Source organism: Heterodontus francisci, chromosome 10 (genome assembly GCF_036365525.1).
Source record: "Heterodontus francisci isolate sHetFra1 chromosome 10, sHetFra1.hap1, whole genome shotgun sequence".
In the NCBI taxonomy this organism is placed as follows: Eukaryota; Metazoa; Chordata; class Chondrichthyes; order Heterodontiformes; family Heterodontidae; genus Heterodontus; species Heterodontus francisci.
In genome coordinates this window covers 15,785,381-15,811,874 of record NC_090380.1, presented here as the reverse complement: position 1 = coordinate 15,811,874, position 26,494 = coordinate 15,785,381, and the positions used below count along the sequence as shown (strand labels likewise).

Sequence of the window (26,494 nt, the reverse complement as noted above, 5' to 3'; positions counted from 1 at the left end):
CAGAAAGGAGTGTGGGATAAGGGAAAGGTGGTATAGGGAAAGGTGGAGTAGGTGTGAGAATACCCTCATTTCTGATGGCTCCAGCACCTCCAGTGGCCACTGCCTCAGCAATGGGCATCCCGATATAGCCAGCACCATCTCCTCCATGGGGATCAGGATATACTGACACACCTGTTAGCTTCTGCTGCCTCCAGTTGTGTGCCCCTTTTGCCAATGAGAGAGAGGGAAGTGTGTCAATGAGTGTTGTGCAATCATTTGGCTGATGCGGCTGTCATGGTTGACTAACTGGCTGTGTCTGCAAGCTGTGAGATGTGGGTATGAGGCTTGCAGAAGTGCAAAGTTTGTGAGGGTGCAATGTAGCATATGTATGTCAGGTTTGAGTACTGATTGATAGAAATTGTTGCTAAGTAAGTGATGAGGGAGTGGTGAATAGTGATTTGATTGACGCTAGTGATGCAGTTGGCAGGATATGGCATTTGAAATGCATTCACTGACTTTGACTACTCGGGGCTCAACCCCTGGCTTTGACCTCCATGGCTATCTAACCCCATTGCCTTCTGAGTGTGGTCTGGATGGCCTCCTGGTCACCTGCACAGACAGGACATCTTCCTTGAACCTGCTCCATCTAAGGCCTCCAATGCACTGTGTAAAGAGCTTGGAGCCCACTCTTTCCCATGTTGTGCCATTCTTCTGTCTAGCCCAGGTCAGATTCAGCATACACAGGACTGCCAGTACCTGCTCCAGCCACAGTACACCTTGCCTTTAAGAGGCACAGTCTAGCATTAACTGGTACTGGCCACTCACGATATTGACCCCCTGCTCAAACGTCCAGCCAATCAACAGCACAGTTAGCATGGCTGGATGCTGAAATCATTTAAAACAGCAGATAGCATGAAATTTGTGTGCTGCCTGCATTGCAGTCAACGGGTGTGGGTGAATCATGCATTGCTATCCCCGCGTCAGGTTTCAAGGGGTATCGAATCTGGCCCCATGGAGATATAGAGAAATGGAGAAATACAGCTGAAATCAATGATAATCAGGTGGTTTCTCTAACAAACAGCTGATCCCAATGCCAATTTGACATTCGGGGACAAGTTGAAAATCTATCCCGTTACGTGTTTTCCTTATACAGATTGCAGCCTAAGTTTTCCCAGTATACACCAGTGTTGAGAAACATCACCCTTTCCTTGTATCTGTCAGAAAATTGCAGGTGTGTGCCTCACCATTAGTGCATTCTTGTTAAATTCTTTACCATCTGCCATCTCTGAACAAGCAAAGACTACCTATTCTCTTAAAAAGCTGCAATAACAAGCATTTGCAGTGAGGTCACATACCACAAGAGGTGCCCAAGTTAGTGCAGTTCCACCTTGACTGTATTTCACGTTGGCCATTGCTTTATTTCTTACAAAGTCGTAGATACGCACCGTGCCTGAAATTGTAATGAAAGAAAAACATTTGAGAAACTGAGAATTTTCGCATTGATTTCTTGACAAAAAATCTCTGATGAAGCACCCAGTGAGACAGACAGACACACACACACACACACAACTCTCCTCACCGACAGCCAGTTCTGGGGCATTAAAGAAAGCTGTGTACCTGAAGCAACTCGCTTCTATACAAGCGTTTAGAAAAAGGGAGCATAAAAATCAAGATCTGTTATTGATACAAAAATAGGGAGTTTGGCAAAGGAGGAGTGCAAAAGACTTCAGGAGGATGGAGGCTGGCTAGCAGAATGGGCAGATAGGTGCCAGGAGCAAGTTAATGTGGAGAAGCGAAAGGGAATGTGTTTTTGAGAGGAAAATCAAAGCCTGGGAGTGCACACACTCAATGCAAAGATGCTAACGATAGTCAAAAATCCAGGGGTTCAAATACATAATCCCCTGAAGGTGTGGGTGCAGGTAGACAAAGCCATAAAGAGGAAAATAGCATTTTGGTTCTACCAATAAGGAAATAGGGACATAGAGTAAAATAAATTTGCAAAAAACATTAATTAGGCCACAGTCAGACTTTCAATTTTGGGTGCCCCATTATGGAAAGGGCATTGTATGCTCTATGGCTTCAGTGTAGATTCACCAGGATTATATCACAGGTAGGATTTAATCAAAGTTTTCAAAACGTAGGAAGGATTTTGACAAGGAAAGTGTATTTCTTTTAGTGAGGAGTCTGTGACAAGAGGTCATCGATTTGAAATTATCACTAAGCGAGAAGAGGTTAGAAGAAATATCCTTATGCAGAAGGTTGCTGGACAACAGAATGCTTTGTCTCAAGGAATGACTGAAGCAGAAGTGTTATGACCGAGGCGGGAGGAGTGCACTATTTATTCTTGTTCCGCTTCTCCACAGGTCACAACATATATTTAAATTTTCCTACTTACCGATACAATCATAGACTCTATTTTTCCCAGAATAAAACACACCAACCAAGTTTCTTCACCAAACAACAAAATTATCAGTTTGTTATAAAACAAGTCTTAACCAGCAATGAAGCAAAGCATAAACACAAAGATTGAAGTATAAGAGTTCCCTTTTTACTTTAGCCCTGCACACTCACACACACATACATAATTACATCGGTTAACCGGAAAATTAAACGGGATTTTGGTTTTAGACTCTTACCAAAAAAAGGACAAAAAAAACCACTTGGGCTGAATACTTGCTCATTCTTGAATAAAAAAAGAGAAGATATGGAAAGATGTCCTTTGTTTAGGTTTGGCATTCCAAATGCATATAGATGGCTGTCACTGGGATCATCTTAAAACAGTTCTTTCCAGGCAATGTTGAAGATCAGTTTGAGTAGGCTTTCCAAGAAATGCAGCTGCAGAGGCTGCAGATAGGCCTCACAGCAGAAATGCAGCAACAGGGGTTTTAGTTCCCACACATTCAATACGCAGGGTTTCTTCAAATACAGGAGGAAAGAGGAGACTGACACACTAGGTATGCAGGGTTTCTTTCCAAGAGAGAGAGAGAGAGATGAGCTGGGTTTTTCTTGGCAGGCAAAAACCAACTGTCTTTTGTATCAATTCAAAGTGAAACCAAAAGCATTCCAGAAGTCAGGCCTCCTGACCTCTATAACTCTTGACCTGTCACTTCTCGGTAAACATCTTCTCCAAGTCAAAACAACTAGCTCCTACTGGTGTTTTATCTGAAAACAAGTGCCTTCTGTTGAAGAAGAAACCTCTGGTGACCTCTTTTTAAAAAAAACACAAAGTTCGGGATCTCTTCAAGCTTCCAGATGAATCAATGTTCATAATTCAACTATAAGTCCTTAAAAACATATTTTACAAAAAATAGAAGCACTCTCATAACAGAAGTCATTAAAGCTTTCAGTGGAAGAATAGATAAACATTTGAAGCAAAGAATCATGCAAGGCCACGGGGAGCGCAGGGCAAGGTGATTAGCTCTGGGTTGCTCTAACTGAATGGCTTCCTTTTGTGCTGTAAAACTAACCACTTTATGATTCTATGATCTTAAATTAAGCAACTTTTGTGATGTTGCTTACTCTACGCTCTAGAACAGTGGTTCTCAAAGTGTGGTCCATGGACAAGGATCCTCCAGGTGGCCCCTGGGCTGGTCCATAATGCACAACACCATGGCCAAGACCACAGGGGAGAAAAGGCCAGAACCCTCATGCCCACCACTCGCACGACAACACACAACCAGACCAGCTCCCGCATGCATGGCATGAGTCTTCATAAGCACGAGAAACAACAATGTATTTTTATAAGATGTATGTTACCATTGCAATATACAACTGCAAGATTGAATTTTCAGTGCTTCTGGGGCTAGAACAAAGAGGAGGTTCTGCTGAACGTGGTGCCTGACATGAGACTGAAGCTCTCCAGCTTGGAACCAGAATCACCTCATTGGTGTTTCATCAAAAGTAGTTCCTTTCTTTCCAGTAATTGATGATTTTCTTTTTGTAGTTGCAAGTGAAGGTCAATGGGGTAGGACCAGTAAAGGTCCAAGGGGTCTTTTGCCTCGCCTAATTGGTCCACAGATGAAAACTTTTGTGAACCACTGCTGTAGAAGGCATGGGGAGCTCTAGACTTCTTTCTTTGACAACGACCAGCTCCTTGATACCCTTTCCTTCTCCACCGAAGTGCAATAAGATAATCTATTTCTTTATCACCAAGATAGAGACCACCTGTGCACCTGCCTTCTCCTTCCTCTGCCCCTCCAAGAAACACTAGTGTGACTCACTTTAGTCTTGATCTCCCAACTCTGCAGTTTTTCCCCTCACTCTCTCCCCAAGCTCTTCTCGTGCAGGAGACCCAACACCGACCGACTCTCTCAACTTCCTGGCCCCCATGCAGTCTCTGACATTGTCAATGATTCCCTCTCCACAAGTACTGTGCTTCTCCTCTTCTAAACCACCATTATGATCCCCTATTCAAAATTTCCCACTATCAACACTTTATTCCGTGCTAATCACTGCCCCATCTCCAGTCTCCACTTCCTGCTGAAGGTGCTTGAAAGCATCATTGCTTCCCACCTCTGAGCTCATCTCTCCTTAACTCTCTGTTTAAATCCCTCCAGTGCAGCATGCACCGTTCCCACAGCATTGAAATTGCCCTAATGAGAATGATCAATTATATGTTCTGTGACTGTGGCCATGGTGCTGCATCTCTCAGTTCAAGATGGTTAACTAGGCCATCCCTTCTCCAATGCCGTACCTCTATTGTCCAGCTCTGTGGGACTACCCTCATAGGGTCCTACTCCTACAAACCCAGACAGTAAATGCTTCTAGACATATATAAAAAGGAAAAGAGTATCTAAAGTAAACAATGGTCCCTTAGAGGATGAGACTGGGAAATAATGGGAAAAAAGGAAATGGCAGAAACTTTAAACAAGTATTTTGTATCTGTCTTCAGCTTAGAAGGCACAAAAAGCATCCCAAGAATACTTGAAATTCAAGAGGCAAAAGGGAGGGAGGAACTTAAAACAACCACTATCACGAGAGAAAAAGTACTAGGAAAACTAACGGGACTAAAGGCTGACGAAACCCCTGAGCCTGATGGTTTGCATCCTAGGGTCTGCAGAGACAGTGGATGCATTGGTTGTAATCTTCCAAAATTCCCAAGATTTTGTAAAGGTCCCAGTGGATTGGAAAACCGCAAATGTAACACCTCTATGCAAGAAAGGAGGGAAACAGAAAGCAGGAAACTATAGGTCAGTTAGCCAAACATCTGTCATTGGGAAAATGCTGGAATCCCTTATTAAGGAAATAGTAGCAGGTCATTTAGAAAATCATAATGCAATCAGGCATAGTCAACACAGATTTATGAAAGGAAAATAGTGTTTGACAAATTTAACTGTAGGAGAATAATGTGGGAAAATGTGAGATTGTCTACTTTGGTGGGAAGAATAGAAAAGCAGAATATTATTTACATGTAGAGAGACTGCAGAATGCTGTGGTACAGAGGGATCTGGGTGCGCTCATACATGAATCACAAAAAGTTAGCATGCAGGTACATCAAATAAATTAGGAAGGGAAATGGAATGTTGGCCTTTATTGCAAGAGCGATGGAGTATAAGAATAGGGAGGTCTTGCGACAGCTGTATAGTGCTTTGGTGAGACCTCACTGTTATGAGCAGGTAGTTAATCTTTTTTTTCTCTGAACAAATTTCCCTGTTTTTTCAACCATCTCTCTGTAAATAGATTAGTGATTGAATTTCTTTCCCTCCCTTAAACCTGGACAATAAATGACTGCAACAACAACACAGTTGTTAGAGTTAAATCAAAGAATGAGGGTTTATATTGTGATGAAAACCCCAACTGCCAAGAATGAGGCATATTAATTACATCAGATGGAATATTAATTTTAAACTCTTACTGGATGGAAAACATGGCTGTACCTGCATTCTAACAGTACAGTGGCAGAAACATTTGCATTCTAAGAGACAGTTGCCTGGAGAAGACAATGGAACTGCTCCCTGATTCAATTAACCAAATGGATTTTGATCACAAGACATTGACTGTGTGAAAGCCAACATTCCAGCCCCCTACTCAGGATGTCTACTAAAACTGAAAGCATTCAAAAAACTCGTTGAGCAGGTTGTTTCAAGGAAAATAGCTAGTCACATGACTGGCCTGCTGGCCCAGGTTTGGTTTGAATTGTGTTCACAGAGCAGTTTGGGACAGACTGTAATTTGAAGACAAAAGAGAAGGAAGGTCTCTCCCTCTCTCACGAAAAGAAAAGACTACAACTGGATTTCCAGAAGACAGAAAACCATCATGTTTGTAAGAGTGCACTGAGCCCCAACGAGACAGCAAGATTTAACTGCAACCAAAGACTTTACATCAAACTCAAAAGACAGTAAATGAACTCCAGCTATTGCTTCAAACCTTTCCCCTTGATTTTTTCTCCTTTTCTGTCTCTATCTGCATGTGTTTGTCGCGTATGCATGCTAGTGTGGTCGTGTCGTGGATTTTTAGTAGTTTTAACCAAATTAGAGTTTTAAGGTTAATAAACTTACACCTTTCTTGTTTAAATCTAAGAAAACCTGTCTGGTTGATTTCTTTGCCATTACAATTGGAGAGCAGTGAACAAAGATTCACTGAGGGGAAGCTAAAAACACGGTGTTTTAAAAATTAAACCTGTTGCGGTCAAACCAGTTTCAGTTAAAACCAGCATTCATTTAGATTATCAAAAAAGTCCAAAAATTGGAGATCACCGATTGGAAATGCTGAAATGGGGAGGAGCTGTTAGATATATCTCTTCTCTTACAAATTTCTTCTTCTTTGTACTCTCAGATATAAATGGAGGTAGCTTAATTTTGCTGAAGGCACTGTTTTCTTAGATGGAGAGGAAGCTAGCAGAAAATAGGGTTTCTTGCTATTTTTGCAGACTGTACCTTTAATCTTCTTCGCTGTTTGCAGTCTGGGTCTTCTTTAATTTTTCTGGCTTCTTGCAGACTGTGTCTTAGAAAGAGATGTGCATCTTCAGGCAGCTGGGCTAATCTGACCCAAAGGCACTGTGGAATGAAGACAGGCTGGACCCTCAAACTGTTACAATTTCAAGTCCAGACAGGTTGGATAGGGGTTTCCTGGGTCCTAAAACTAGACCCTTTTCAGGTTGCTGTCCCACCAGACCTCTCTCCTCCATTTTGACCATCGGAACACAGAAGTCAAAACTTAAACATGATGTACAAAAATGGCGGTTGACATTCACACTCAAATGCACAAAACACAATTTACAGGGGGTGCTCATCTTTTCGTGACAACACCTAGAGTATGGCATACAGTTTTCATCCCCTTATTTAAGGAGGGTTATACTTCCATTGGAAGCAGTTCAGAGAAGGTTCACTGGGATTGTCTGATGAGGAAAGGTTGAACACATTGGCCTATACTCATTGGAGTTTAGAAGAATGAGAAATGATCTTATTGAAACACGTATGATTCTGAGGGGGCTTGACAGGGTAGAATCTGAGTGGATGTTCTCCTCGTGGGGGAATCTAGAACTAGGTAGCACAGTTTCAAAATGAGGGATCTCCCATTTAAGATGGAGATGAGGAAGAATATCATCGCTCAGAAGGTCATTAACCTTTGTAACTCTCTCCCCAGAGAGCAGGGGAGACTGGGTCATTGAACATATTCAAGGCTGAGTTAGACAGATTTTTGATCAACAAGGAAGTTCAAGGGTTATCGGCGGCTGGCAGGAAAGTGGAGTTAAGACCACAATCAGATCAGCCATGATCTTATTGAATGGCAGAGCAGTCTCGAGGGGCTGAATTGTCTACTCCTGCTCTTATTTTTTATGATCTAATGATCCTACCTATCTGACCATAAGCAGATAACGTGCAAGGAATGGCTTCTCTTCCCATTCCTGAACCTTCACCTCAGCAGTTCCCTAAAGATCTATCCTTGGCTCTCTCCTTTTCCTCATCTACATACTGATCCTCAGCAGCATCACTGCAGATATGTGTTCAGCTTCCACAAGCACACCAATGACACCCAGGGCTACCACTTCGTCACCTCTCTAGATCCCCTGGATGGCTCTGTGTTATCAGACTGCTTTTCTGACACCTTGGACAAAGTAATCTCCTCCATCTCAGCAATGGGAATGTGAAAGCAATCATGTTCAGTTGTTGCCACTGATTCCATCTCCTTCGCCTGCCACACTCTGACGCTGAACCAGACTGTTCACAATCTCAGCGTCTGGTTTAATTCAGACCAAATATTCATACACTGTGCCCTCTCCAGCACGTTGCAACATTGTTCATCTCTACCAATGCAACCGTTGTACATGCTTTTGGCTCCTCCAGGCCTGATTGAGCCATTCTTACTAGTCTCTCATCCTATCTTCTCCATTAACTCTACCACATGTATCCTTTCTCATACTAAATCCTGCTCACCCATCACCCCAATCCCGCAGACAGAAAATCAGCTCTCTGCCTCAAATTGAAAATTCTCATCCATCTCTTTAAATCCCTCCATTTCCTCACTCCCACCCTTCGACTGCAATCTCTTCCAGACCCATAATCCAACCTCTCAAAGTCTCCATTCTCCTGATTCGAGCCATCCTCAACTCTCATTGCCCTACTACTAACAGCCGGTGCCTAAATCCTATCCTCTTGGATTCCCTCCTTTAACTCTATTGCCTGGCCACCTTTCCTTTCAAAGTTTTCTCGAACCTCATCTCTTTGACTATGCCTTTGGTCACCCCTCCTATTATCTCTCCTTCCTGGCTTGACATTTGTTGTCTATTTATCTCTCTACGTCACACCTTGGGACTTTTTTTTTCGCATTAAAGGTGCTACATAAATGAAAGTAATCATTGCTGATGTAGTTTTATCGGTCTTTATTTATGATAAACTGCCAGACTGCACAGCTCTGAATCACCAGCTGCTCACTGAGAAATTAAACGTGATCTAACAGACTCACCACCACTTGCATGAAACACAAGATACCGTAAACTTTGATAGGGAAATTCAGAAGTCTCCCAGCAGAATGTTATAAAGCCCCCCTCCCTTAGCTAATACACTGCTGCTGAAGGTCTAATTAAATTCTGTTTGCCACAGTAGGTCAGCCAGAAGGTAAGCCTTTTCCTGCCAAATTGCCAACAGGATGTGAGCTATGGCTGTAGGCCCTCTGAACTCAGTTTATTAGAAAAGGGAATAGTGCTCAAGGACTAGAGGACAGCTAATGTTGGTCCTATATTTAAAAAGGGAAACAGAACAAGGCCAGGGAACCAAAGACCAGTTAGCATAACATAAGTACTAGGAAAGATATCGGATCTATTACCCAAAGATGTAATAAAAAACATCTGAAAACTGAAAATATAATAAAGGACAGTCAGCTGAAGGTTACAAAGAACAAAGAACAGTACAGCACAGGAACAGGCCATTCTGCCCTCCAAGCCTGCGCCAATCTTGATGCCTGTCTAAACTAAAACCTTCTGCACTTCCGGGGACCGTATCCCTCTCTTCCCATCCTATTCATGTATTTGTCAAGATGCCTCTTAAACGTTGCTATCGTACCTGCTTCCACCACCTCCCCCGGCAGCAAGTTCCAGGCACTCACCACCCTCTGTGTAAAGATCTTGCCTCGCACATCCCCTCTAAACTTTGCCCCTCTCACCTTAAACCTATGTCCCCTAGTAACTGACTCTTCCACCCTGGGAAAAAGCTTCTAACTATCCACTCTGTCCATGCCGCACATAACTTTGTAAACCTCGATCATGTCGCCCCTCCACCTCCGTCGTTCCAGCGAAAACAATCCGAGGTTATCCAACCTCTCCTCATAGCTAATGCCCTCCAGACCAGGCAACATCCTGGTAAACCTCCTCTGTACCCTCTCCAAAGCCTCCACGTCCTTCTGGTAGTGTGGCGACCAGAATTGCACGCAATATTCTAAGTGTGGCCTAACTAAAGTTCTGTACAGCTGCAGCACGATTTGCCAATTTTTATGCTCTATGCCCCGACCGATGAAGGCAAGCATGCCGTATGCCTTCTTGACTACCTTATCCACCTGCGTTGCCACTTTCAGTGACCTGTGGACCTGTACGCCCAGATCTCTCTGCCTGTCAATACTCCTAAGGGTTCTGCCATTTACTGTATACTTCCCACCTGCATTAGACCTTCCAAAATGCATTGCCTCACATTTGTCCGGATTAAACTCCATCTGCCCAAGTCTCCAACCGATCTACATCCTGCTGTATCCTCTGACAATCCTCATCACTATCTGCAACTCCACCAACCTTTGTGTCGTCCGCAAACTTACTAATCAGACCAGCTACATTTTCCTCCAAATCATTTATATATACTACAAACAGCAAAGATCCCAGCACTGACCCCTGCGGAACACCACTAGTCACATCCCTCCATTCAGAAAAGCACCCTTCCACTGCTACCCTCTGTTTTCTATGACCGAGCCAGTTCTGTATCCATCTTGCCAGCTCACCTCTGATCCCATATGACTTCACCTTTTGTACCAGTCTGCCATGAGAGACCTTGTCAAAGGCTTTACTGAAGTCCATATAGATAACATCCACTGCCCTTCCTTCATCAATCATCTTTGTCACTTCCTCAAAAATCTCAATCAAATTAGTGAGACACGACCTCCCCTTCACAAAACCATGCTGCCTCTCACTAATAAGTTTGTTTCTTTCTAAATGGGAGTAAATCCTGTCCCGAAGAATCCTCTCTAATAATTTCCCTACCACTGACGTAAGGCTCACCGGCCTATAATTTCCTGGATTATCCTTGCTACCCTTCTTAAACAAAGGAACAACATTGGCTATTCTCCAGTCCTCTGGGACCTCACCTGTAGCCAATGAGGATACAAAGATTTCTGTCAAGGCCCCAGCAATTTCTTCCCTTGCCTCCCTCAGTATTCTAGGGTAGATCCCATCAAGCCCTGGGGACTTATCTACCTTAATGCTTTGCAAGACACCCAACACCTCCTCCTTTTTGATAATGAGATGATTGAGACTATCTACACTCCCTTCCCTTGGCTCATCATCCACCAAGTCCTTCTCTTTGGTTAATACTGATGCAAAGTACTCATTTAGTACCTCGCCCATTTCCTCTGGCTCCACACATAGATTCCCTTCTCTGTCCTTGAGTGGGCCAACCCTTTCCCTAGTTACCCTCTTGCTCTTTATATACGTATAAAAAGCTTTGGGATTTTCCTTAATCCTGTTTGCCAATGGCTTTTCATGACCCCTTTTAGCCTTCCTGACTCCTTACTTAAGTTCCTTCCTACTGTCTTTATATTCCTCAAGGGATTCATCTGTTCCTAGCCTTCCAGCCCTTACGAATGCTTCCTTTTTCTTTTTGATTAAGCTCACAATATCCCACATTATCCAAGGTTCCTGAAACTTGCCAAACTTATCCTTCTTCCTCACAGGAACATGCTGGTCCTGGATTCTGATCAACTGACGTTTGAAAGACTCCCACATGTCAGATGTTGATTTACCCTCAAACAGCCGGTTGATCTGAGGTTGATCTGATAGAGACATTTAAGATGATGAAAGGGCTTGGTAGGGTAAAATGCTTCCACTTCGAGGGGAGTCCAAAACTAGAAGGCATAAATATAATATAGTCACTAATAAATCCAATGGGGAATTTAGGAGACTTCTTTACTCAAAGAATGTGAAACTCACTACCACAAGGAGCAGTTGAGACAACTAGCATAAATGCTAAATAAGCACATAAGGTAGAAAGGATTGGAAGGATAAGCTGATAGGGTTAGGCGAAGAGGGTTGGGAGGAGGCTCCTGTGTAGCATAAACATCAGCAAAGACCAGATGAGCTGAATGGCCTGATTCTGTGCTGTAGGCTCAGTGGAAGAAGGTTCTGAAGCTGGTGGCCATTTCTGCAGCTGCAGCCTCTGGGGCCACCAGTGAGGTGCACTGGGTCAAATTTAAGTTGGCTGAACACTCAAATGTGTGCAAGGTTATGTCAGTTCAGATGAGGTGAGCCCACATCAGGTACATTCCAACTGAGGCAAACACAAGGGCTAGGCTGGGCTGGGTGGGCGATGGTGGAAGAGGAAATTTCCCCCAGAAAATCAAAAAAAAATTTCAAACAACATATTCAGCTGTTGTACCAAGTATGAGAGATACCATACATCGCTGTGCTATGAGTCTTTAAAAAAGCTTTGCAGCTTATATTGAAGAATATTGAACTACTTTGCAGCTGTTATTGATTCACCAAAGTCTGTCCACCATCTACAAGGCATAAGTCAGGAATACTCTCCACTTGCCTGGATGAGTGCAGCTCCAGCAACACTCAAGAAGCTCGACATCATCCACAGCAAAGCAGCCCGCTTGACTGGCACCCCATATACCACCTTAAACATTCACTCCCTCCACCACTGGTGCACAGTGGCAGCAGTGTGTACCACATATAAGATGCACAGCAGCATCTCACCAAAGCTCCTTCGACAGCACCTTCCAAACCCCCGACCTCTTCCAGCTAGAAGAACAAGGGCAGCAGACACCTGGGAACACCACCACCTGCAAGTTCTCCTCCAAGTCACATATCCTGACCTGGACCTATATCGCCATTCCTTCACTGTCGCTGGATCAATATCCTGGAACTCCCTTCCTTACAGCACTCTGGGTGTACCTACATCACAAGAACTACAGCGCTTCAAGGTGGCGGCTCACCACCACCTTCTCAAGGGCAATTAAGGATGAGCAATGAATGCTGACCTAGCCAGCAATGCTCATATGAAACGAACGAATAAAATAAATTAAAAAGATGGAGCAGTTACTGGTTTTTATGTCAGTTTATTCGTCTAAAATTAATTCTATTAAGATCCAAAAGAAGATGTTAATTCTTTATAGAAAAAACAGCTGACTAAATTGCAACTACATCTAGTCATGTTTTAAATAAGTAAGCAAGTCAAACCTACGGTCAAGTGCTGTTGTCGCCATCAGGTAGGTGAGTGGTGAAAGGTCCAAAGCCTGAATTGCGCCAGAGTGGAAAGAAAACAGACACTCAGGGTCTTGGGTCTGCAAGGAATCAGAAAAACTGGTTACTGAAATTAACAGTTATGAAGGATGCACTGTTCATACAAATTGTTTCCTTCATCTGATTTTGACCCTCATCAGTAAGAGGGATGCCAGTTCTGGAGAATGGAGATTCCAACCACATTTCACAACCAGTGCCAACAACAAGGATGTCAGATTGGCACAAGGCAAAAGAGTAACTCCCATCCCCACCCTCAACACTTTTCTGAAGGAAGAAGAATTTCAACTTGTATGGGAATGAGAAGAGCACATCTTAAGAACGTATGAGGAAGGATTAAGAATAATTATAATAAAGGGTCAAAGCAGTCGAAAAAGGAAAAGGTGTATAGAAAGATGGATCTTAGGATAGATGGTAGAGAGAATAGTGAAACAAATAAGGAAAAGTAGAAGGGAAGGTTATGGAGGAATATGAACGACTTAAAGTTTCAATTGGAAACCACTGAAAATAATGGAGGACTAAAGGCACTAATTAAATTGGGAGACTTCATGTGATAGCATTGGCAAAAATTCGGTTTAATTGTGAAAACTAAATATTCCCAGTTACAAAGTTCTCTAAAGAGATAGAGAAGCAAAGACAGGAGCATGGATGGCCTGCTTAATGGTGATTACAATTGTAACTGTACCAAGGACAGTTTGTATTAACAGTGGTGCTCAGTGTCTGCCTGGTAGAGTTAAGAAATAATAAGAAATGTTAACATTATTGAGAATAGATGATAGGTCACTGATTGGTGGAAAAGATTAGATTTGTGACCAATTTAGAGAAGTACGATAAAGTTGGGGGTTAACAATACGAAAAAGAATCACAAGGAGTATAGAAAGTGTAGGGCGGAAATGAAAAGGGAGATTAGAAGAGCAAAAAGGCAAAAAGGCTAGCAGATTACATAAAGGGTAATAATAAGGCCTTTTATAAGCATACAGAAAGTAAAAGAATACTTAGAGAGGGTAGAACACCCAGTGATGAAGAAGCGAGTGTAATTGTGGAGGATACAGGATGAGAGAAATATTCAATAAATGTCCCAAATGATGGTGGCAGTAACAACATGGGTATACTGGAGAAACAATTAATCGGGATAATTGTCGAAAAGGAATTCATTCTGATAAAATTACTGAAATTTAGTGAAACTCATCACCAGTCCCTCATGGCTGCACCTATCCGAGAACAAGTACACAAATTGTACTTTGGATAGGAGAACAGCTGAGATATCACCTTGGTACAAGAAGGGAGAGAGGGATAAGCCTGATTACTATAGACCACAGGAACACAAGTAGGAGCAGAAGTAGACTATGTGGCCCATCGAGACTGCTCCGCCATTCAATATGATCATGGCTGATCTTGGGCTTCAATTCCACTTTCTTGCCCGCTCCTCATATCCTTTCATTCCCTGCAAAACCAAAGATCTATCTATCCCAGCCTTAAATGTATTCAATGATGGAGCATCGACAACCCTCTGGGGTAGAGAATTCCAAAGATTCACAACCCTTTGAGTATAGTAATTTCTCCTCATCTCAGTCCTGAATGATTGGCCCCCTTATCCTGAGACTGTGTCCCCATGTTCTAGATTCCCCGACCAGTGGAAACAATCTTTCAGCTTCTACCCTATCAAGCCCTTTTAGAATCTTGTCTGTCTCAATCAGATTACCTCTCATTCTTCTAAACTCCAGAGAATATAAGCTCAATTTACTCAGCCTCTCATCATAGGACAACCCACTGATCCCAGGGACCAATTTAGTAAATCTTTGCTGCACTGCCTCTAGTGCAAGTATATCCTTTCTTAAATGTGGAGACCAAAACTGCACACTGTATTCCAGACTTCTTTATTCCTATACTCCAATCCCCTTTGCAATAAAGGGCAACATGTCATTTGCCTTCCTTATAGCCTGCTGCACCTGCATGTTAACTTTGTGTGTTCCTTGAATGAGTACCACCAAGTGTCTCTGAATATTAACACTTACCAGTTTCACACCTTTTAAAAAATATTCTGCTTTTCTATTTTTATGACCAGTGAACAACTTTACACTTCCCTATACCTGTCTATATCTCTTTGCAGCCTCTCTACGTCCTCCCCGCAGCTTACCTTTCCACCGAGCTTTGTATCATCAGCAAACTTAGATCCATTACTCTCTGTCTCTTCATCCAAGTCATGAATGTAAAGTGTAAATAGCTGAGGCCCCAGTACTGATCCTTGCAGCACTCCACTATTCACTGCCTGCCAACTTGAAAATGCCCCATTTATGTCAATTCTCTGCTTCCTGTCTGTTACCCAATCCTCTATCCATGCCAATATATTACCCCCAACACCATGAGTCCTGATCTTGCCTATTAATCTTTTATGTGGCACCTTATCAAATGCCTTTTGAAAATCCAGGTATACTACATCTACTGGTTCCCCTTTATCTACCCTACTAATTATATCCTCAAAACATTCTAATAAATTTGTCAAACAGGATTTCCCTTTAGTAAAACCATGCTGACTTGTTCTAATCATACTATGCTTTTCCAAGTGCAATGTTAAGACTTCTTTAATAATAGTTTCCAGCATCTTCCCAATGACTGATGTTAGGCTAACTGGCCTGTGGTTCCTCGTTTTCTTTTTACCTCCTTTCTTGAAAAGCTGTGTAACATTTGCCAACTTCCAATCTGATAGGACCATTCCCGAATCTAAGGAATTCTGGAAAATCATAGCCAGTGCATCCACTATCTCTGCAGCTATCTCTTTTAGAACCCTAGGATGTAGGCCAGTTGGTCCTGAGGACTTGTCAGATTTTATCCCTCAAGTTTCCCCAATACTTTTTCTCGACTGATATCAATATCCTTAATTTCCTCACTCTTTTTAGCCCCTAGGTTACTGCCTATTTCTGGAATGGAACTAGTGTCTTCTACTGTGAAGACAGACACAAAATAATTGTTAAATGCCTCTGCCATTTCATCATTTCCCATGATGATTTCTACTGTCTCAGCCTTTAAGGGACCAATGTCTACTTTAGCTACTCTCTTCCTTTTTATAGTTATAGTTTTCCTTATAAAAACTCTTACAATCTGTTTTTATATTGCTGGCTAGTTTACTCTCATTCTATTTTTTCCCTTTTTATAAACTTTTTGGTGGCCCTTTGCTGGTTTCTAAAACACTCCCAATCCTCAGACTTGCTACTATATTTTGCTACATAGTAACCTCTTCTTTTAGTCTAATACTCTCCTTAACTTCCTGAGTGAGCCATGGATGGGTCTTTCTAGATGAGTTTTTGTGTTGGAACGGAATGTACTTTTGTTGAACCCTTTGAATTGTTTCTTTAAATGTTTCCCACTATTCACTTACCACCATACCGTCCAGTCTATTTACCCAATTAACCTTAGCCAGTTCTCTCCTCATACCTTCATAATTGGCTTTGTTTAAGTTTAAGATTCTTGTTGGTGCAACTTCATACTATGCTTTTCCAAGTGCAAACTCTTTGAATCCATAATTCAAGATAAAGATGGTGAACATTTAGAAATGGGTAGGTTAATCAAGGACAGCCAGCACAGAACAGATTAAGATAAAAGGTTCTGATGAGAGGTCGCTGATCTGAAACATTAACTCTGTTTCTCTCCCGCAAATGCTGCCTGACCTGCTAAGTACTTCCAGCATTTTGTTTTTATTTCAGATTTCCAGCATCTGTAGTATTTTGCTTTTGTATCAGATAAAGGCAAGTTGTGCTTGGCAATTTTTTTTCAAACAGTGCATTTTTGGATTGATAAAAGGAATGCAGCAGATGTAATGTATATATATCTTCAGCTGTTTGTTAAGGTGTCTCATAAGCAGTTTGTTAGAAAAATTCAAGTATATGGTATAAGAGAAAATGTAGCAGCATGAACAGAAAGTTGGTTGACAAATGGAAAACAAAGAATTAGTGCCAATGGGTGTTGCTAGGATTGGAGAATAGTTGGAAGAGGTCTCAGTGCTGGCTCCAAGTTTGTTTCTGGTACATGTATCTTGGATGTGGGCATAGAGACTTCAAACACAAAAGTTGCTGGTGACAAGGTAGGGAATTTGGCAAACAGCAAGACTGTGAGGGATTTTAGGAAAACATAGGTTAGTGGAATAGGCTGATAGGTGGCAGATGCATTTAATCTACATAACCATAAGTAGGAAAATACATAGAAGAAATGTATGTGGTTGAAAAGAGAAATTCAAGCATTCAATTACAGAATTCCCTGTAAGTTTGAGTTCAGATAGATAAAGCCATAAAAAAGCCAACAGAATTTTACATTTTATAGATAAGGACAAATTATAAATTTGCACAACTCACTGGTTAGCTTATAGTTAGAGTACCGCATGCTACTTTGGTGTCCCATAATAGAAAGGACATTAAAGCTGCCTTTGTGTCAGGACGGAAAAGTATAGTTATGAAGGGCTTTTTGAGAATACTAGGTCTATTTCCACTGAAACAGTGAAGACGTAATGGAAGTTTTCAAATTATGAAGAGTTTTAATAGAATGAACAGGGAAAGGCTACTTACTTTGATTGGGGAGTCAGTGACAAGGGATCATCAATTTATAACAATCATTGAGAGTGAGGAGAAAGGATGAGAGAAACTTCTTCATAGAGGGGGTTGCTGGAGCATGGAATAAATTTGTCACTTTGGGAGAGATTATATATTTGAAGCTGAGGAAGATACATGGCTATGGGATTAGTTTTGGATTGCTCTCACAAAGAGTTAGCATAGACAAGATGGACTGAATAGCTTCCTGCTGTGTGGTAATTTGGCATATTTACAAGTTGCTTTGGTATTTACAGCCAATAACAGTGAAAAACCTCAACAATATCCAGGATAAAGCAAGCTACTTGATGAATTCACATATCTTTGGACTCAAAATCCACCCTCGGCACATTGTGTAGCTACAGTATGTAATCTACATCAATCAATGGATCAATAACCTGGAATTACCAACCTTACACCATTGTGGTAGAACCATTGTCACCAGAATGATAGGAGCTCAAGGAAATGAACTACTACCATCTTCTTGGGGCAACTAAGGATTAGCAATAAATATGCCACTGCCAACGTCACACATATCCCGAGAACAAACAAATGAATCCCATCATCCTGTGAATGCATGCCACAACAAAACAAGATACTTAAGCATTGTAAAAAGTACAGCAGGGGATTGAAAGTAGTAAGCTATGACAACAAGAGATATAAAAATGGCTGGAAAAGGAGGCTAGAAGAACATGTTTACATGTGCATGTGTGTGATTTTCATCTGGAGAGAGATCGAAGAGAAAAAGCAGAGCAAGAAAATGAGAAGAGCATAGGAGACAAACTTGGGAGTGATAGAGACCAGTGATAGAACAGTAAAGAGGTTGTGGGTGATGAGATGTAAGAAAGGGAGAGAAAAAGGCAGAGCTAGGGGTAGAGGGGGAAGGAACAAAATACCACATTAGATTCAGACCTTGCTCTTATTCGCTTAATTAACCAAAAACAATTTCTCGCACTTACAATGTTTGAAAAAGAGAGGTCAAGTTTCCAGATTCTACCATTGGCATCCTATGGAAAAATAAAGTTGTTCATTTCACCTTATGTGATTGTGTTAATTTAACAAACTTAAACATCAATGACTTGTAATAAAGGCACTGATCATTCTAGAGTTTCTAAACATACAACAGCAGATTTTACCCTGGATTTATACTAAATCCCTGACATAATTCTTGGAGACAGGAATAGAAAGTCAGACAGAGTGCAAATCTGCCAAGTCCCCACATTCTACCAGTCCAGGGGGGACGGTAACATAGTGGTAATGTTACTGAGCTAGTAATCCAGAGGCCCCGACTAATGTTCTGGGACATGAGTTCAAATCCCACCATGGCAGCTGTTAGAATTTAAATTAATTAACAAACCTGGAATTTATATAAAGATAGTCTCAGTAACGATGACTGTGAAACTACCAGATTGTCATAAAAACCCATCTGGTTCACCAATGTCCTTTAGGGAAGGAAATCTACTGCCTTACCCAGTCTGGCCTACATGTGACTCCAGTCCCACAGCAATGTGGTTGACTCTTACCTGCCCTCTGAAATGGCCTAGCATACCTCTCAGTTGTACCAAACCACTACAGGAAAGCTGAATACGAATAAAACCAGACAGACCACCCAGCATCAACCAAGGCACCGGAAACGACAACAGCACATCCTGCCCAGTCGACCCTACAAAATCCTCTGTACTAACATCTGGGGACTGGTACCAAAATTGCGAGAGCAGTCCCACAGACTAGTCAAGCAAAAGCCTGACAGTGTCATATTTACTAACTCATACCTTATAGCCAATGTCCCAGATGCCTCCATCACCATCTTTGGGTATGTCCTGCTCCACCGGAAGGGCAGACCCACCAGAGATGTTGAACACCATTTGAAAGAAGCACTGAGGGTAGCAGGGCACAGAATGTACTCTGGGTGGGGGACTTCAATGTCCATCACCAAGAATGGCTCGGTAGCACCACGACTGATCAAGCTGGCAGAGTCCTGAAGGACATAGATACCAACGGCCTGCAGCAGTTGGTGAGAGAAGCAACAAGCGGGAAAACCTACCTGAGCTCGCCCTCACCAATCTACCTGTCACAGATGCATCTGTCCATGATAGTATTGGGAGGAGTGACCACCACACAGCCTTTGTGGAGACGCCGACCTGACTTCACATGGAGGATACCATCCATGGTGTGGTGTGGCACAACCACTGTGATAAATGAGATAGATTCAGAACAGACCTAGCAGCTCAAAACTAGGCATCAATGAGGTGCTGTGGGCCATCACCGCAACAGAATTGTACTCAACCACAATCTGTAACCTCATGGTCTGGCATATCCCTCGCTCTACCATTACCATCAAGTCAGGGGATCAACTCTGGTTTGATGAGGAGTGCAGGTGAGCATGCCAGGTGCAGCTCCAGGTATACCTCAAAATGAGATGCAAACCTGGTGAACCTACATAACAGGACCACATGCATGCCAAATAGTGGAAGGAGCATGCAATAGACGGAGCAAAGCAATCCCACAACCAATGAATAAGATTAAAGCTCTGCAGTCTTGCCACATCCAGTCGTGAATGGTGGTAGACAATTAAACAACTAACCAGAGTAGGAGGCTCCACAAATATCCCCATCCTCAATGATAGGGGAGTGCAGCAGGTCAGTGCAAAACATAAGGCTGAAGCATCTGCAACAATCTTCAGCCAAAAGTGCCGAGTGGATGATCTATCCCGGCCTCCTTCTGAGGTCCCCAGCATCACAAATGCAAGTCTTCAGACAATTTGATTCACTCTGCGTAATATCACGAAATGGATGAAGGCACTGGATACAGCAAAGGCTATGGGCCTTGACAACATCCCAACAATAGTACTGAAGACTTGTGTTCCAGAACTAGCCATGCCCCTAGCCAAGATGCTCCAACACAGCTACAACACTGGCATCTACCCTACAATGTGGAAAACTGTCCAGATACATCCTGTTCACAAAAAGCAGGATGAATCCAATCAAGCCAATTACCGCCCCATCAGTCTACTCTCGATCATCAGTAAAGTGTTATCAGGAAGGTCTTGTCGACAGTGCACTCTAGCACCACTTAAATACCAATAACCTGCTCAATGACACTCAGTTTGGGTTCCACCAGGGCCACTCGGCTCCTGACCTCATTACAGCCTTGGTCCAAACATGCACAGAAGAAATGAATTCAACAGGTGAGGTGGAAGTGACTGCCCTTGACATCAAAGCAGCATTTGACAGAGTGTGGCATCAAAGAGCCCGAGCAATATTGAAGTCAAATGGGAGTCAGAGGGAAACCTCTCTGCTGGTTGGAGTTGTACTTAGTACAAAGAAAAATGGTTGTGGCTGTTGAAGGCCAATCATCTCATTCTCAGGAGTTCCTCAGGGTAGTATCCTAGGCCCAACCATCTTCAGCTGATACATCCTAGGGAAGGTCATAAGGTCAGAAGTGGGGATGTTTGCTGATGATTGCACAGTGTTCAGTACTATTCATGACCCCTCAGATACTGAAAGTCAGTGCCTCACATGAAACAAGATGTGGACAACATCCAGGCTTGCGCTGATAAATGGCAAGTATCATCTGCACCACACAAGTGGGGAGCAATGACCATCTCCAACAAGAGAGAATCTAACATCTCCTCTTGACATTCAATGGCTGAATCCCCCACCATCAACATCTTGGACATTACCATTGACCAGAAATTGAACTGGACCAGTCATATAAATATTATGGCTGGAAGAACAGGTCAGAGGCTGGGAATTCTGCGGAAGTAACTCACCTCCTGTCTCCCCGATGCCTGTCCACCATCTACAAAGCACAAGTCAAGATACTCACCACTTGCCTGGATGGGTGCAGCTCCAACAACACTCAAGAAGCTCGACACCATCCAGGACAAAGCAGCCTGCTTGATTAGCACCCCATGCACCACCTTAAACATTCATTACCTCCTGGCGCACAGTGGCAGCAGAGTGTACCATATACAAGATGCACTGCAGCAACTTGCAAAGGCTCCTTTGACAGCACCTTCCAAACCCCCAAACTCTATCATCTAGAAGGACAAGGGCAGCAGACACATGGGAACACCACCACCTGCAAGTTCCCCTCCAAGCCACACAGCATCCTGATTTGGAACTATTTGGCTGTTCCTTCACCTCACTGGATCAAAAACCTGCAACTCCCTTCCGAACAGCACTGTGGGCGTACTTACACCACATGGACTGCAGCGGTTCAAGGTGGTGGCTCACCACCATCTTCTCAAGGGTAATTAGAGTTGGCAACAAATACTGGCCTTGCCATTGATGCTCACATCCCATGCAAGAACAAAATAAAAACTTGCCGAATTTGTCCTGGGAAGTGACAGCATCAAATGACGCCCAATTCTGGGCAGGAATATTCAAATGGAAGAAAACTGCGGCACAAAGTATTTATGGCATTAATGTCACAGCAACTCTAGCCAATTGAAAGGCTAAAGCCTGTCTGATGTTTTTATAATTCAGTGCCCTCCTTTTCAGTTGCTAAGGAGACTGTCAATCACTTCTGGTTGCTGCTGCATCCCAGCCTTGTAAGAGCAATTTTCCTCCCTTCCCCTCGGTGGGTTTCCCAATGCAGGCAAAAATTCAGAAACAATTTATAAATAAAGTTCATGACAGAATATCGTCCAAAGATCCAAGGGTCAGATTACATTCTTGTCCCACGAAAACTGCAGCAGAATTCCATCCAAGAGGAAACTCCCAGTCGACAGCTTTAATTGCACATTCGCAACATGACACTGAGTACCTTTCAACTGAGCACTTTTCATCAGAATATTTCAAAGTAATTTGATCATTCATTTAAAAGTTCATTCAGAAATCCTTTGAAAAGAATTTTTTTTTAAAAATCAAAGAAATTGACAAATTTTCATTTACTTCAACTCAGACATACTGATGCAGACTGGGAAATTCTGAAACCTGTTTATGGGGATGTGGGCCTCGCTGGCCACGCCAGCATTTATTGCCCCATCCCCAATTGCCCAGCAGGTGGTGGCGAGATGCCTTCTTGAACCGCTGCAGTCCATTTGGGGTGGGTACACCCACAGTACTGTTAGGAAGGGAGCTCCAGGATTTTGACCCAGAGACAGTGAAGGAACAGTGATATAGTTCCAAGTCAGGATGGTGTGCGGCTTGGAGAGGAACTCGTAGGTGGTGTTGTTCCCATGTATCTGCTGCCCTCGACCTTCTAGATAGTAGAGATTGCGGGTTTAGAAGGTACTGTCCAAGGAGGCTTGGTATGTTGCTGCAGTGCATCTTGTAGATGGTACATAGAAACATAGAAAATAGGAGCAGGGATAGACCATTCGGCCCTTCGTTATGATCATGGCTGATCATCCAACTCAGTAACATGTTCCCGCTTTCCCCCCATATCCTTTGATCCCTTTCGCCCCAAGAGCTATATCTAACTCCTTCTTGAAAACATATAATGTTTTGGCCTAAACCGCTTTCTGTGGTAGCGAATTTCACAGGCTCACCACCCTCTGGATGAAGAAATTTCTCCTCATCTCAGTCCTAAAAGGTTTACCCCATATTCTTAGACTATGACCCCTGGTTCTGGACTCCCCACCATCGGAAGCATCCTTCCTGCATCTACCCTGTCAAGTCCTGTTCGAATTTTATGACACTGTGTGTCGGTGGTGCAGGGAGTGAATGTTTGTGGATGGGGTGCCAATCAAGCGGGCTGCTTTGTCCTGGATAGTGTCGAGCTTCTTGAGTGTTGTTGGAGCTGCACCCATCCAGACAAGTGGAGAGTATTCCATCACACTCCTGACTTGTGCCTTGTAGATGGTGGACAGGCTTTGGGAAGTCAGGAGGTGAGTTACTCACCGCAGGATTCCTAGCCTCTGACCTGCTCTTGTAGCCACGGTGTTTACATGGCTACTCCAGTTCAGTTTCTGGTAAATGGTAACCCCCAGGATGTTGATAGGGGGAGATTCAGCAATCATAATGCCATTGAATGTCAAGGGGAGATGGTTAGATCCTCTCTTGTTGCAGATGGTCATTGCCTGGCACTTAAGTGGCAAGTAACATTTGTGCCACACAACAGCCCAAACCTGGATATCGTCCAGGTAGTATCTGAGGAGTCGCGAATGGTGCTGAACATTGTGCAATCAGCAAACATCCCCACTTCTGACCTTATAATTAAAGGAAGGTGGTTGGGCCGAGGACACTACTCAGAGGAACTTCTGCAGTGATGTACTGAAACTGAGATGATTGACCAACAACTGTCTTATTTTGTGCTAGATACGACTCCAACCAGGGCAAGTTTTCCCCCGATTCCCATTTACTCCAGTTTTGCTAGGGCTCCTTGATGCCATATTCTGTCAAATGCTGCCTTGATGGCAACAGCAGACACTCTCACCTCATCTCTCGAGTTCAGCTCTTTTGTCCATGTTTGAATCAAGGCTGTAAAGAGGTCAGGAGCTGAGTGGCCCTGGCAGAACCCAAACTGAGCAACGCTGAGCAGGTTATTGTGAAGCAAGTGCCGCTTGATAGCACTGTCGACAACACCTTCTATCACTTTACTGATGATCGAGAGTAGACTGTTGGGGCGGTAATTGGCTCGATTGGATTTGTCCTGCTTTTTGTGTACAGGACATACCTGGGCAATTTTCCACATTGCTGTGTAGATGCCAGTGTTGTAGCTGTGCTGAAGCAGCTTGACTAAGAGCGTGGCAAGTTCTGGAGCACAGGTTCAGGACTATTGCTGGAATGTTTTCAGCACCCGTAGCATTTGCAGTATCCAGTGCCTTCAGTCGTTTCTTGATATCTTGCAGAATGAAGCGAATTGGCTGTAGACTGGCATCTGTGATGCTGGGGACTTCAGGAGGAGGCCAATATGGATCATACACTTGGCACTTCTGGCTGAAGATTGTTGCAAATGCTTCAGCCTCATCTTTTGTACTGATGTGCTGGGCTCCCCCATCATTGAGGATGGGGATATTTGTGGAGCCACCTCCTCCTGTTAGTTGTTTAATTGTCCACCACCATTCACGGCTGGATGTGGCAGGACTGCAGAGCTTCAATCTGATCCGTTGGTTATGGGATCGCTTATCTCTGTCTATCGCATGCTGCTTACGCAGTTTGGCACTCAAGCAGTCCTGGGTTGTAGCTTCACCAGGTTGACACCTCATTTTGAGGTATGCCTGGTGCTGCTCCTGGCATGCCCTCCTGCACTCTTCATTGAACCAGGGTTGGAGTCCTGGTTTGATGGTAATGGTAGAATAGGGGATATGCCGTGCCATGAGGTTACAGATTGTGGTTGAGTACAATTCTGCTGCTGCTGATGGCCCACAGCGCCTCATGGATGCCCAATTTTGCACTGCGAGATCTGTTCGAAATCTATCCCATTTAGCATGGTGGTCTTGCCACACCTGATGGTGGGTATCCTCAATGTGAAGACTGACTGTCTGGTGGTCACTCCTTCCAATACGGTCATAGACAGATGCATCTGCGGCTGTTAGATTGGTGAGGTTCCCTCACCAACTGCTGCAGGCCGAGTCTGGCACCTATGTTCTTTAGGACTTGGCCAGTTTGGTCAGTAGTGGTGCTACGAGCCACTTGGTGATGGACATTGAAGTTGTCCACCCAGAGTATGTTCTGCGCCCTTGCCACCCTCAGTGCTCCCTCCAGGTGGTGTTCAACATGGAGGAGTACTGATTCATCAACTGAGGGGGGGGTGGTAGGTGGTAATCAGCAGGAGGTTTCCTTGCCCATGTTTGACCTGATGACATGAGACGTCATAGGGTCTGGAGTCGATGTTGAGGACTCCCAGGGCAACTCTCTCCCTACTGTGTACCACTGAGCTGCCACCTCTGCTGGTTCGGTCCTGTCGCTGGGACAGGACATACCTGGGGATGGTGATGGCGGTGTCTGGGACATTGTCTGTAAGGTATGATTCAATGAGTATGACCCCACTTGCCAGGATGGGTGCAGCTCCAATGATACTCAAGAGGCTCGACACCATCCAGGACAAAACAGCCTGCTTGATTGTCACCCCATGCACAAACATTCACTCCCTCCATTACCGGCGCACAGTGGCAGGATTGTGTACTATCTACAAGATGCAATGCAGCAACGCACCAAAGCTTCTTAGACAGCACCTTCCAAACCCGTGAACTTTACCACCTAGAAGGACAAGGGCAACAGATGCATGGGAACACCACCACGTGCAAGTTTCCCTTCAAGCCACACACCATCCTGACTTGGAACTATATCACTGTTCCTTCATCGTCGCTGGGTCAAAACCCTGAACTCCCTCCCTAACAGCACTGTGGGTGTACCTACCCAACATGGACTCCAGCGGTTCAAGAAGGCGACTCACCACCACCTTCTCAAGGACAATTAGGGATGGGCAATATATGCTGTCCTAGCCAGCGACTCCCACATCCCATGAACAAATTTTAAAATAAATGTTAATAGTTTTTCAATGTCACTCTTCTCATTTTGATTAGTACATTCCCTACCTTTCCAGTCATGATTTGTTTCTCTTTTATTCTGAGCCACTCACTGAAGTGTGACGTAGAAACTGTTACAGAAGTAAATGGTACCTAACAGGAACCATCTTCTTCCAAAAGACTTTTAATATAGGTCGATATACCAATTGTTATAGTTGTTGAATGTTACGATGCATCTTACTACCCTGACTATGGTTATTCTGTGCAATGCATCTAAATTTTTTTTTAGAAATAAATATCTTTTTAAAATACCTGGGCACACCAAATAAAGTTTGAATCTTTGAACTTCACCATGAACTGAAGGTTAACATTCCTTCCGACATTCAATTCGTTCATTGGTTCCATCTCTATTAGACATTCCTCATCATAACACTCCGCTGTATCAATGGTTTCAAAGTCCCAGACCTGCAATCAATTTAAACAGTTCAGTTTACATACAGCTGAGAATCCCACACCAAACCTGGGTGGAGCATTCATTTGTCATTTTTTCTACTTTATCTGTCACGTACGACACCTCTCACC

The 26,494-nt window shown here is 43.4% G+C and overlaps 1 protein-coding gene across 2 annotated transcripts in view; it reads right to left on the bottom strand.

Moving 5' to 3' along the window:
• The window catches only part of LOC137374307 (cilia- and flagella-associated protein 44), a 283,090-nt gene that overhangs the window by 189,642 nt on the left and 66,954 nt on the right, over positions 1–26,494 (bottom strand). For both annotated transcript variants that reach the window (XM_068040145.1, XM_068040146.1), the window contains exons 9-12: positions 26,225–26,377; positions 18,453–18,500; positions 12,861–12,960; positions 1,335–1,429 (exon numbers count right to left, since the gene is read on the bottom strand). In XM_068040145.1, coding sequence (XP_067896246.1) covers positions 1,335–1,429; positions 12,861–12,960; positions 18,453–18,500; positions 26,225–26,377 — 396 coding nt within the window. The remainder of the gene's footprint in view (positions 1–1,334; positions 1,430–12,860; positions 12,961–18,452; positions 18,501–26,224; positions 26,378–26,494) is intronic.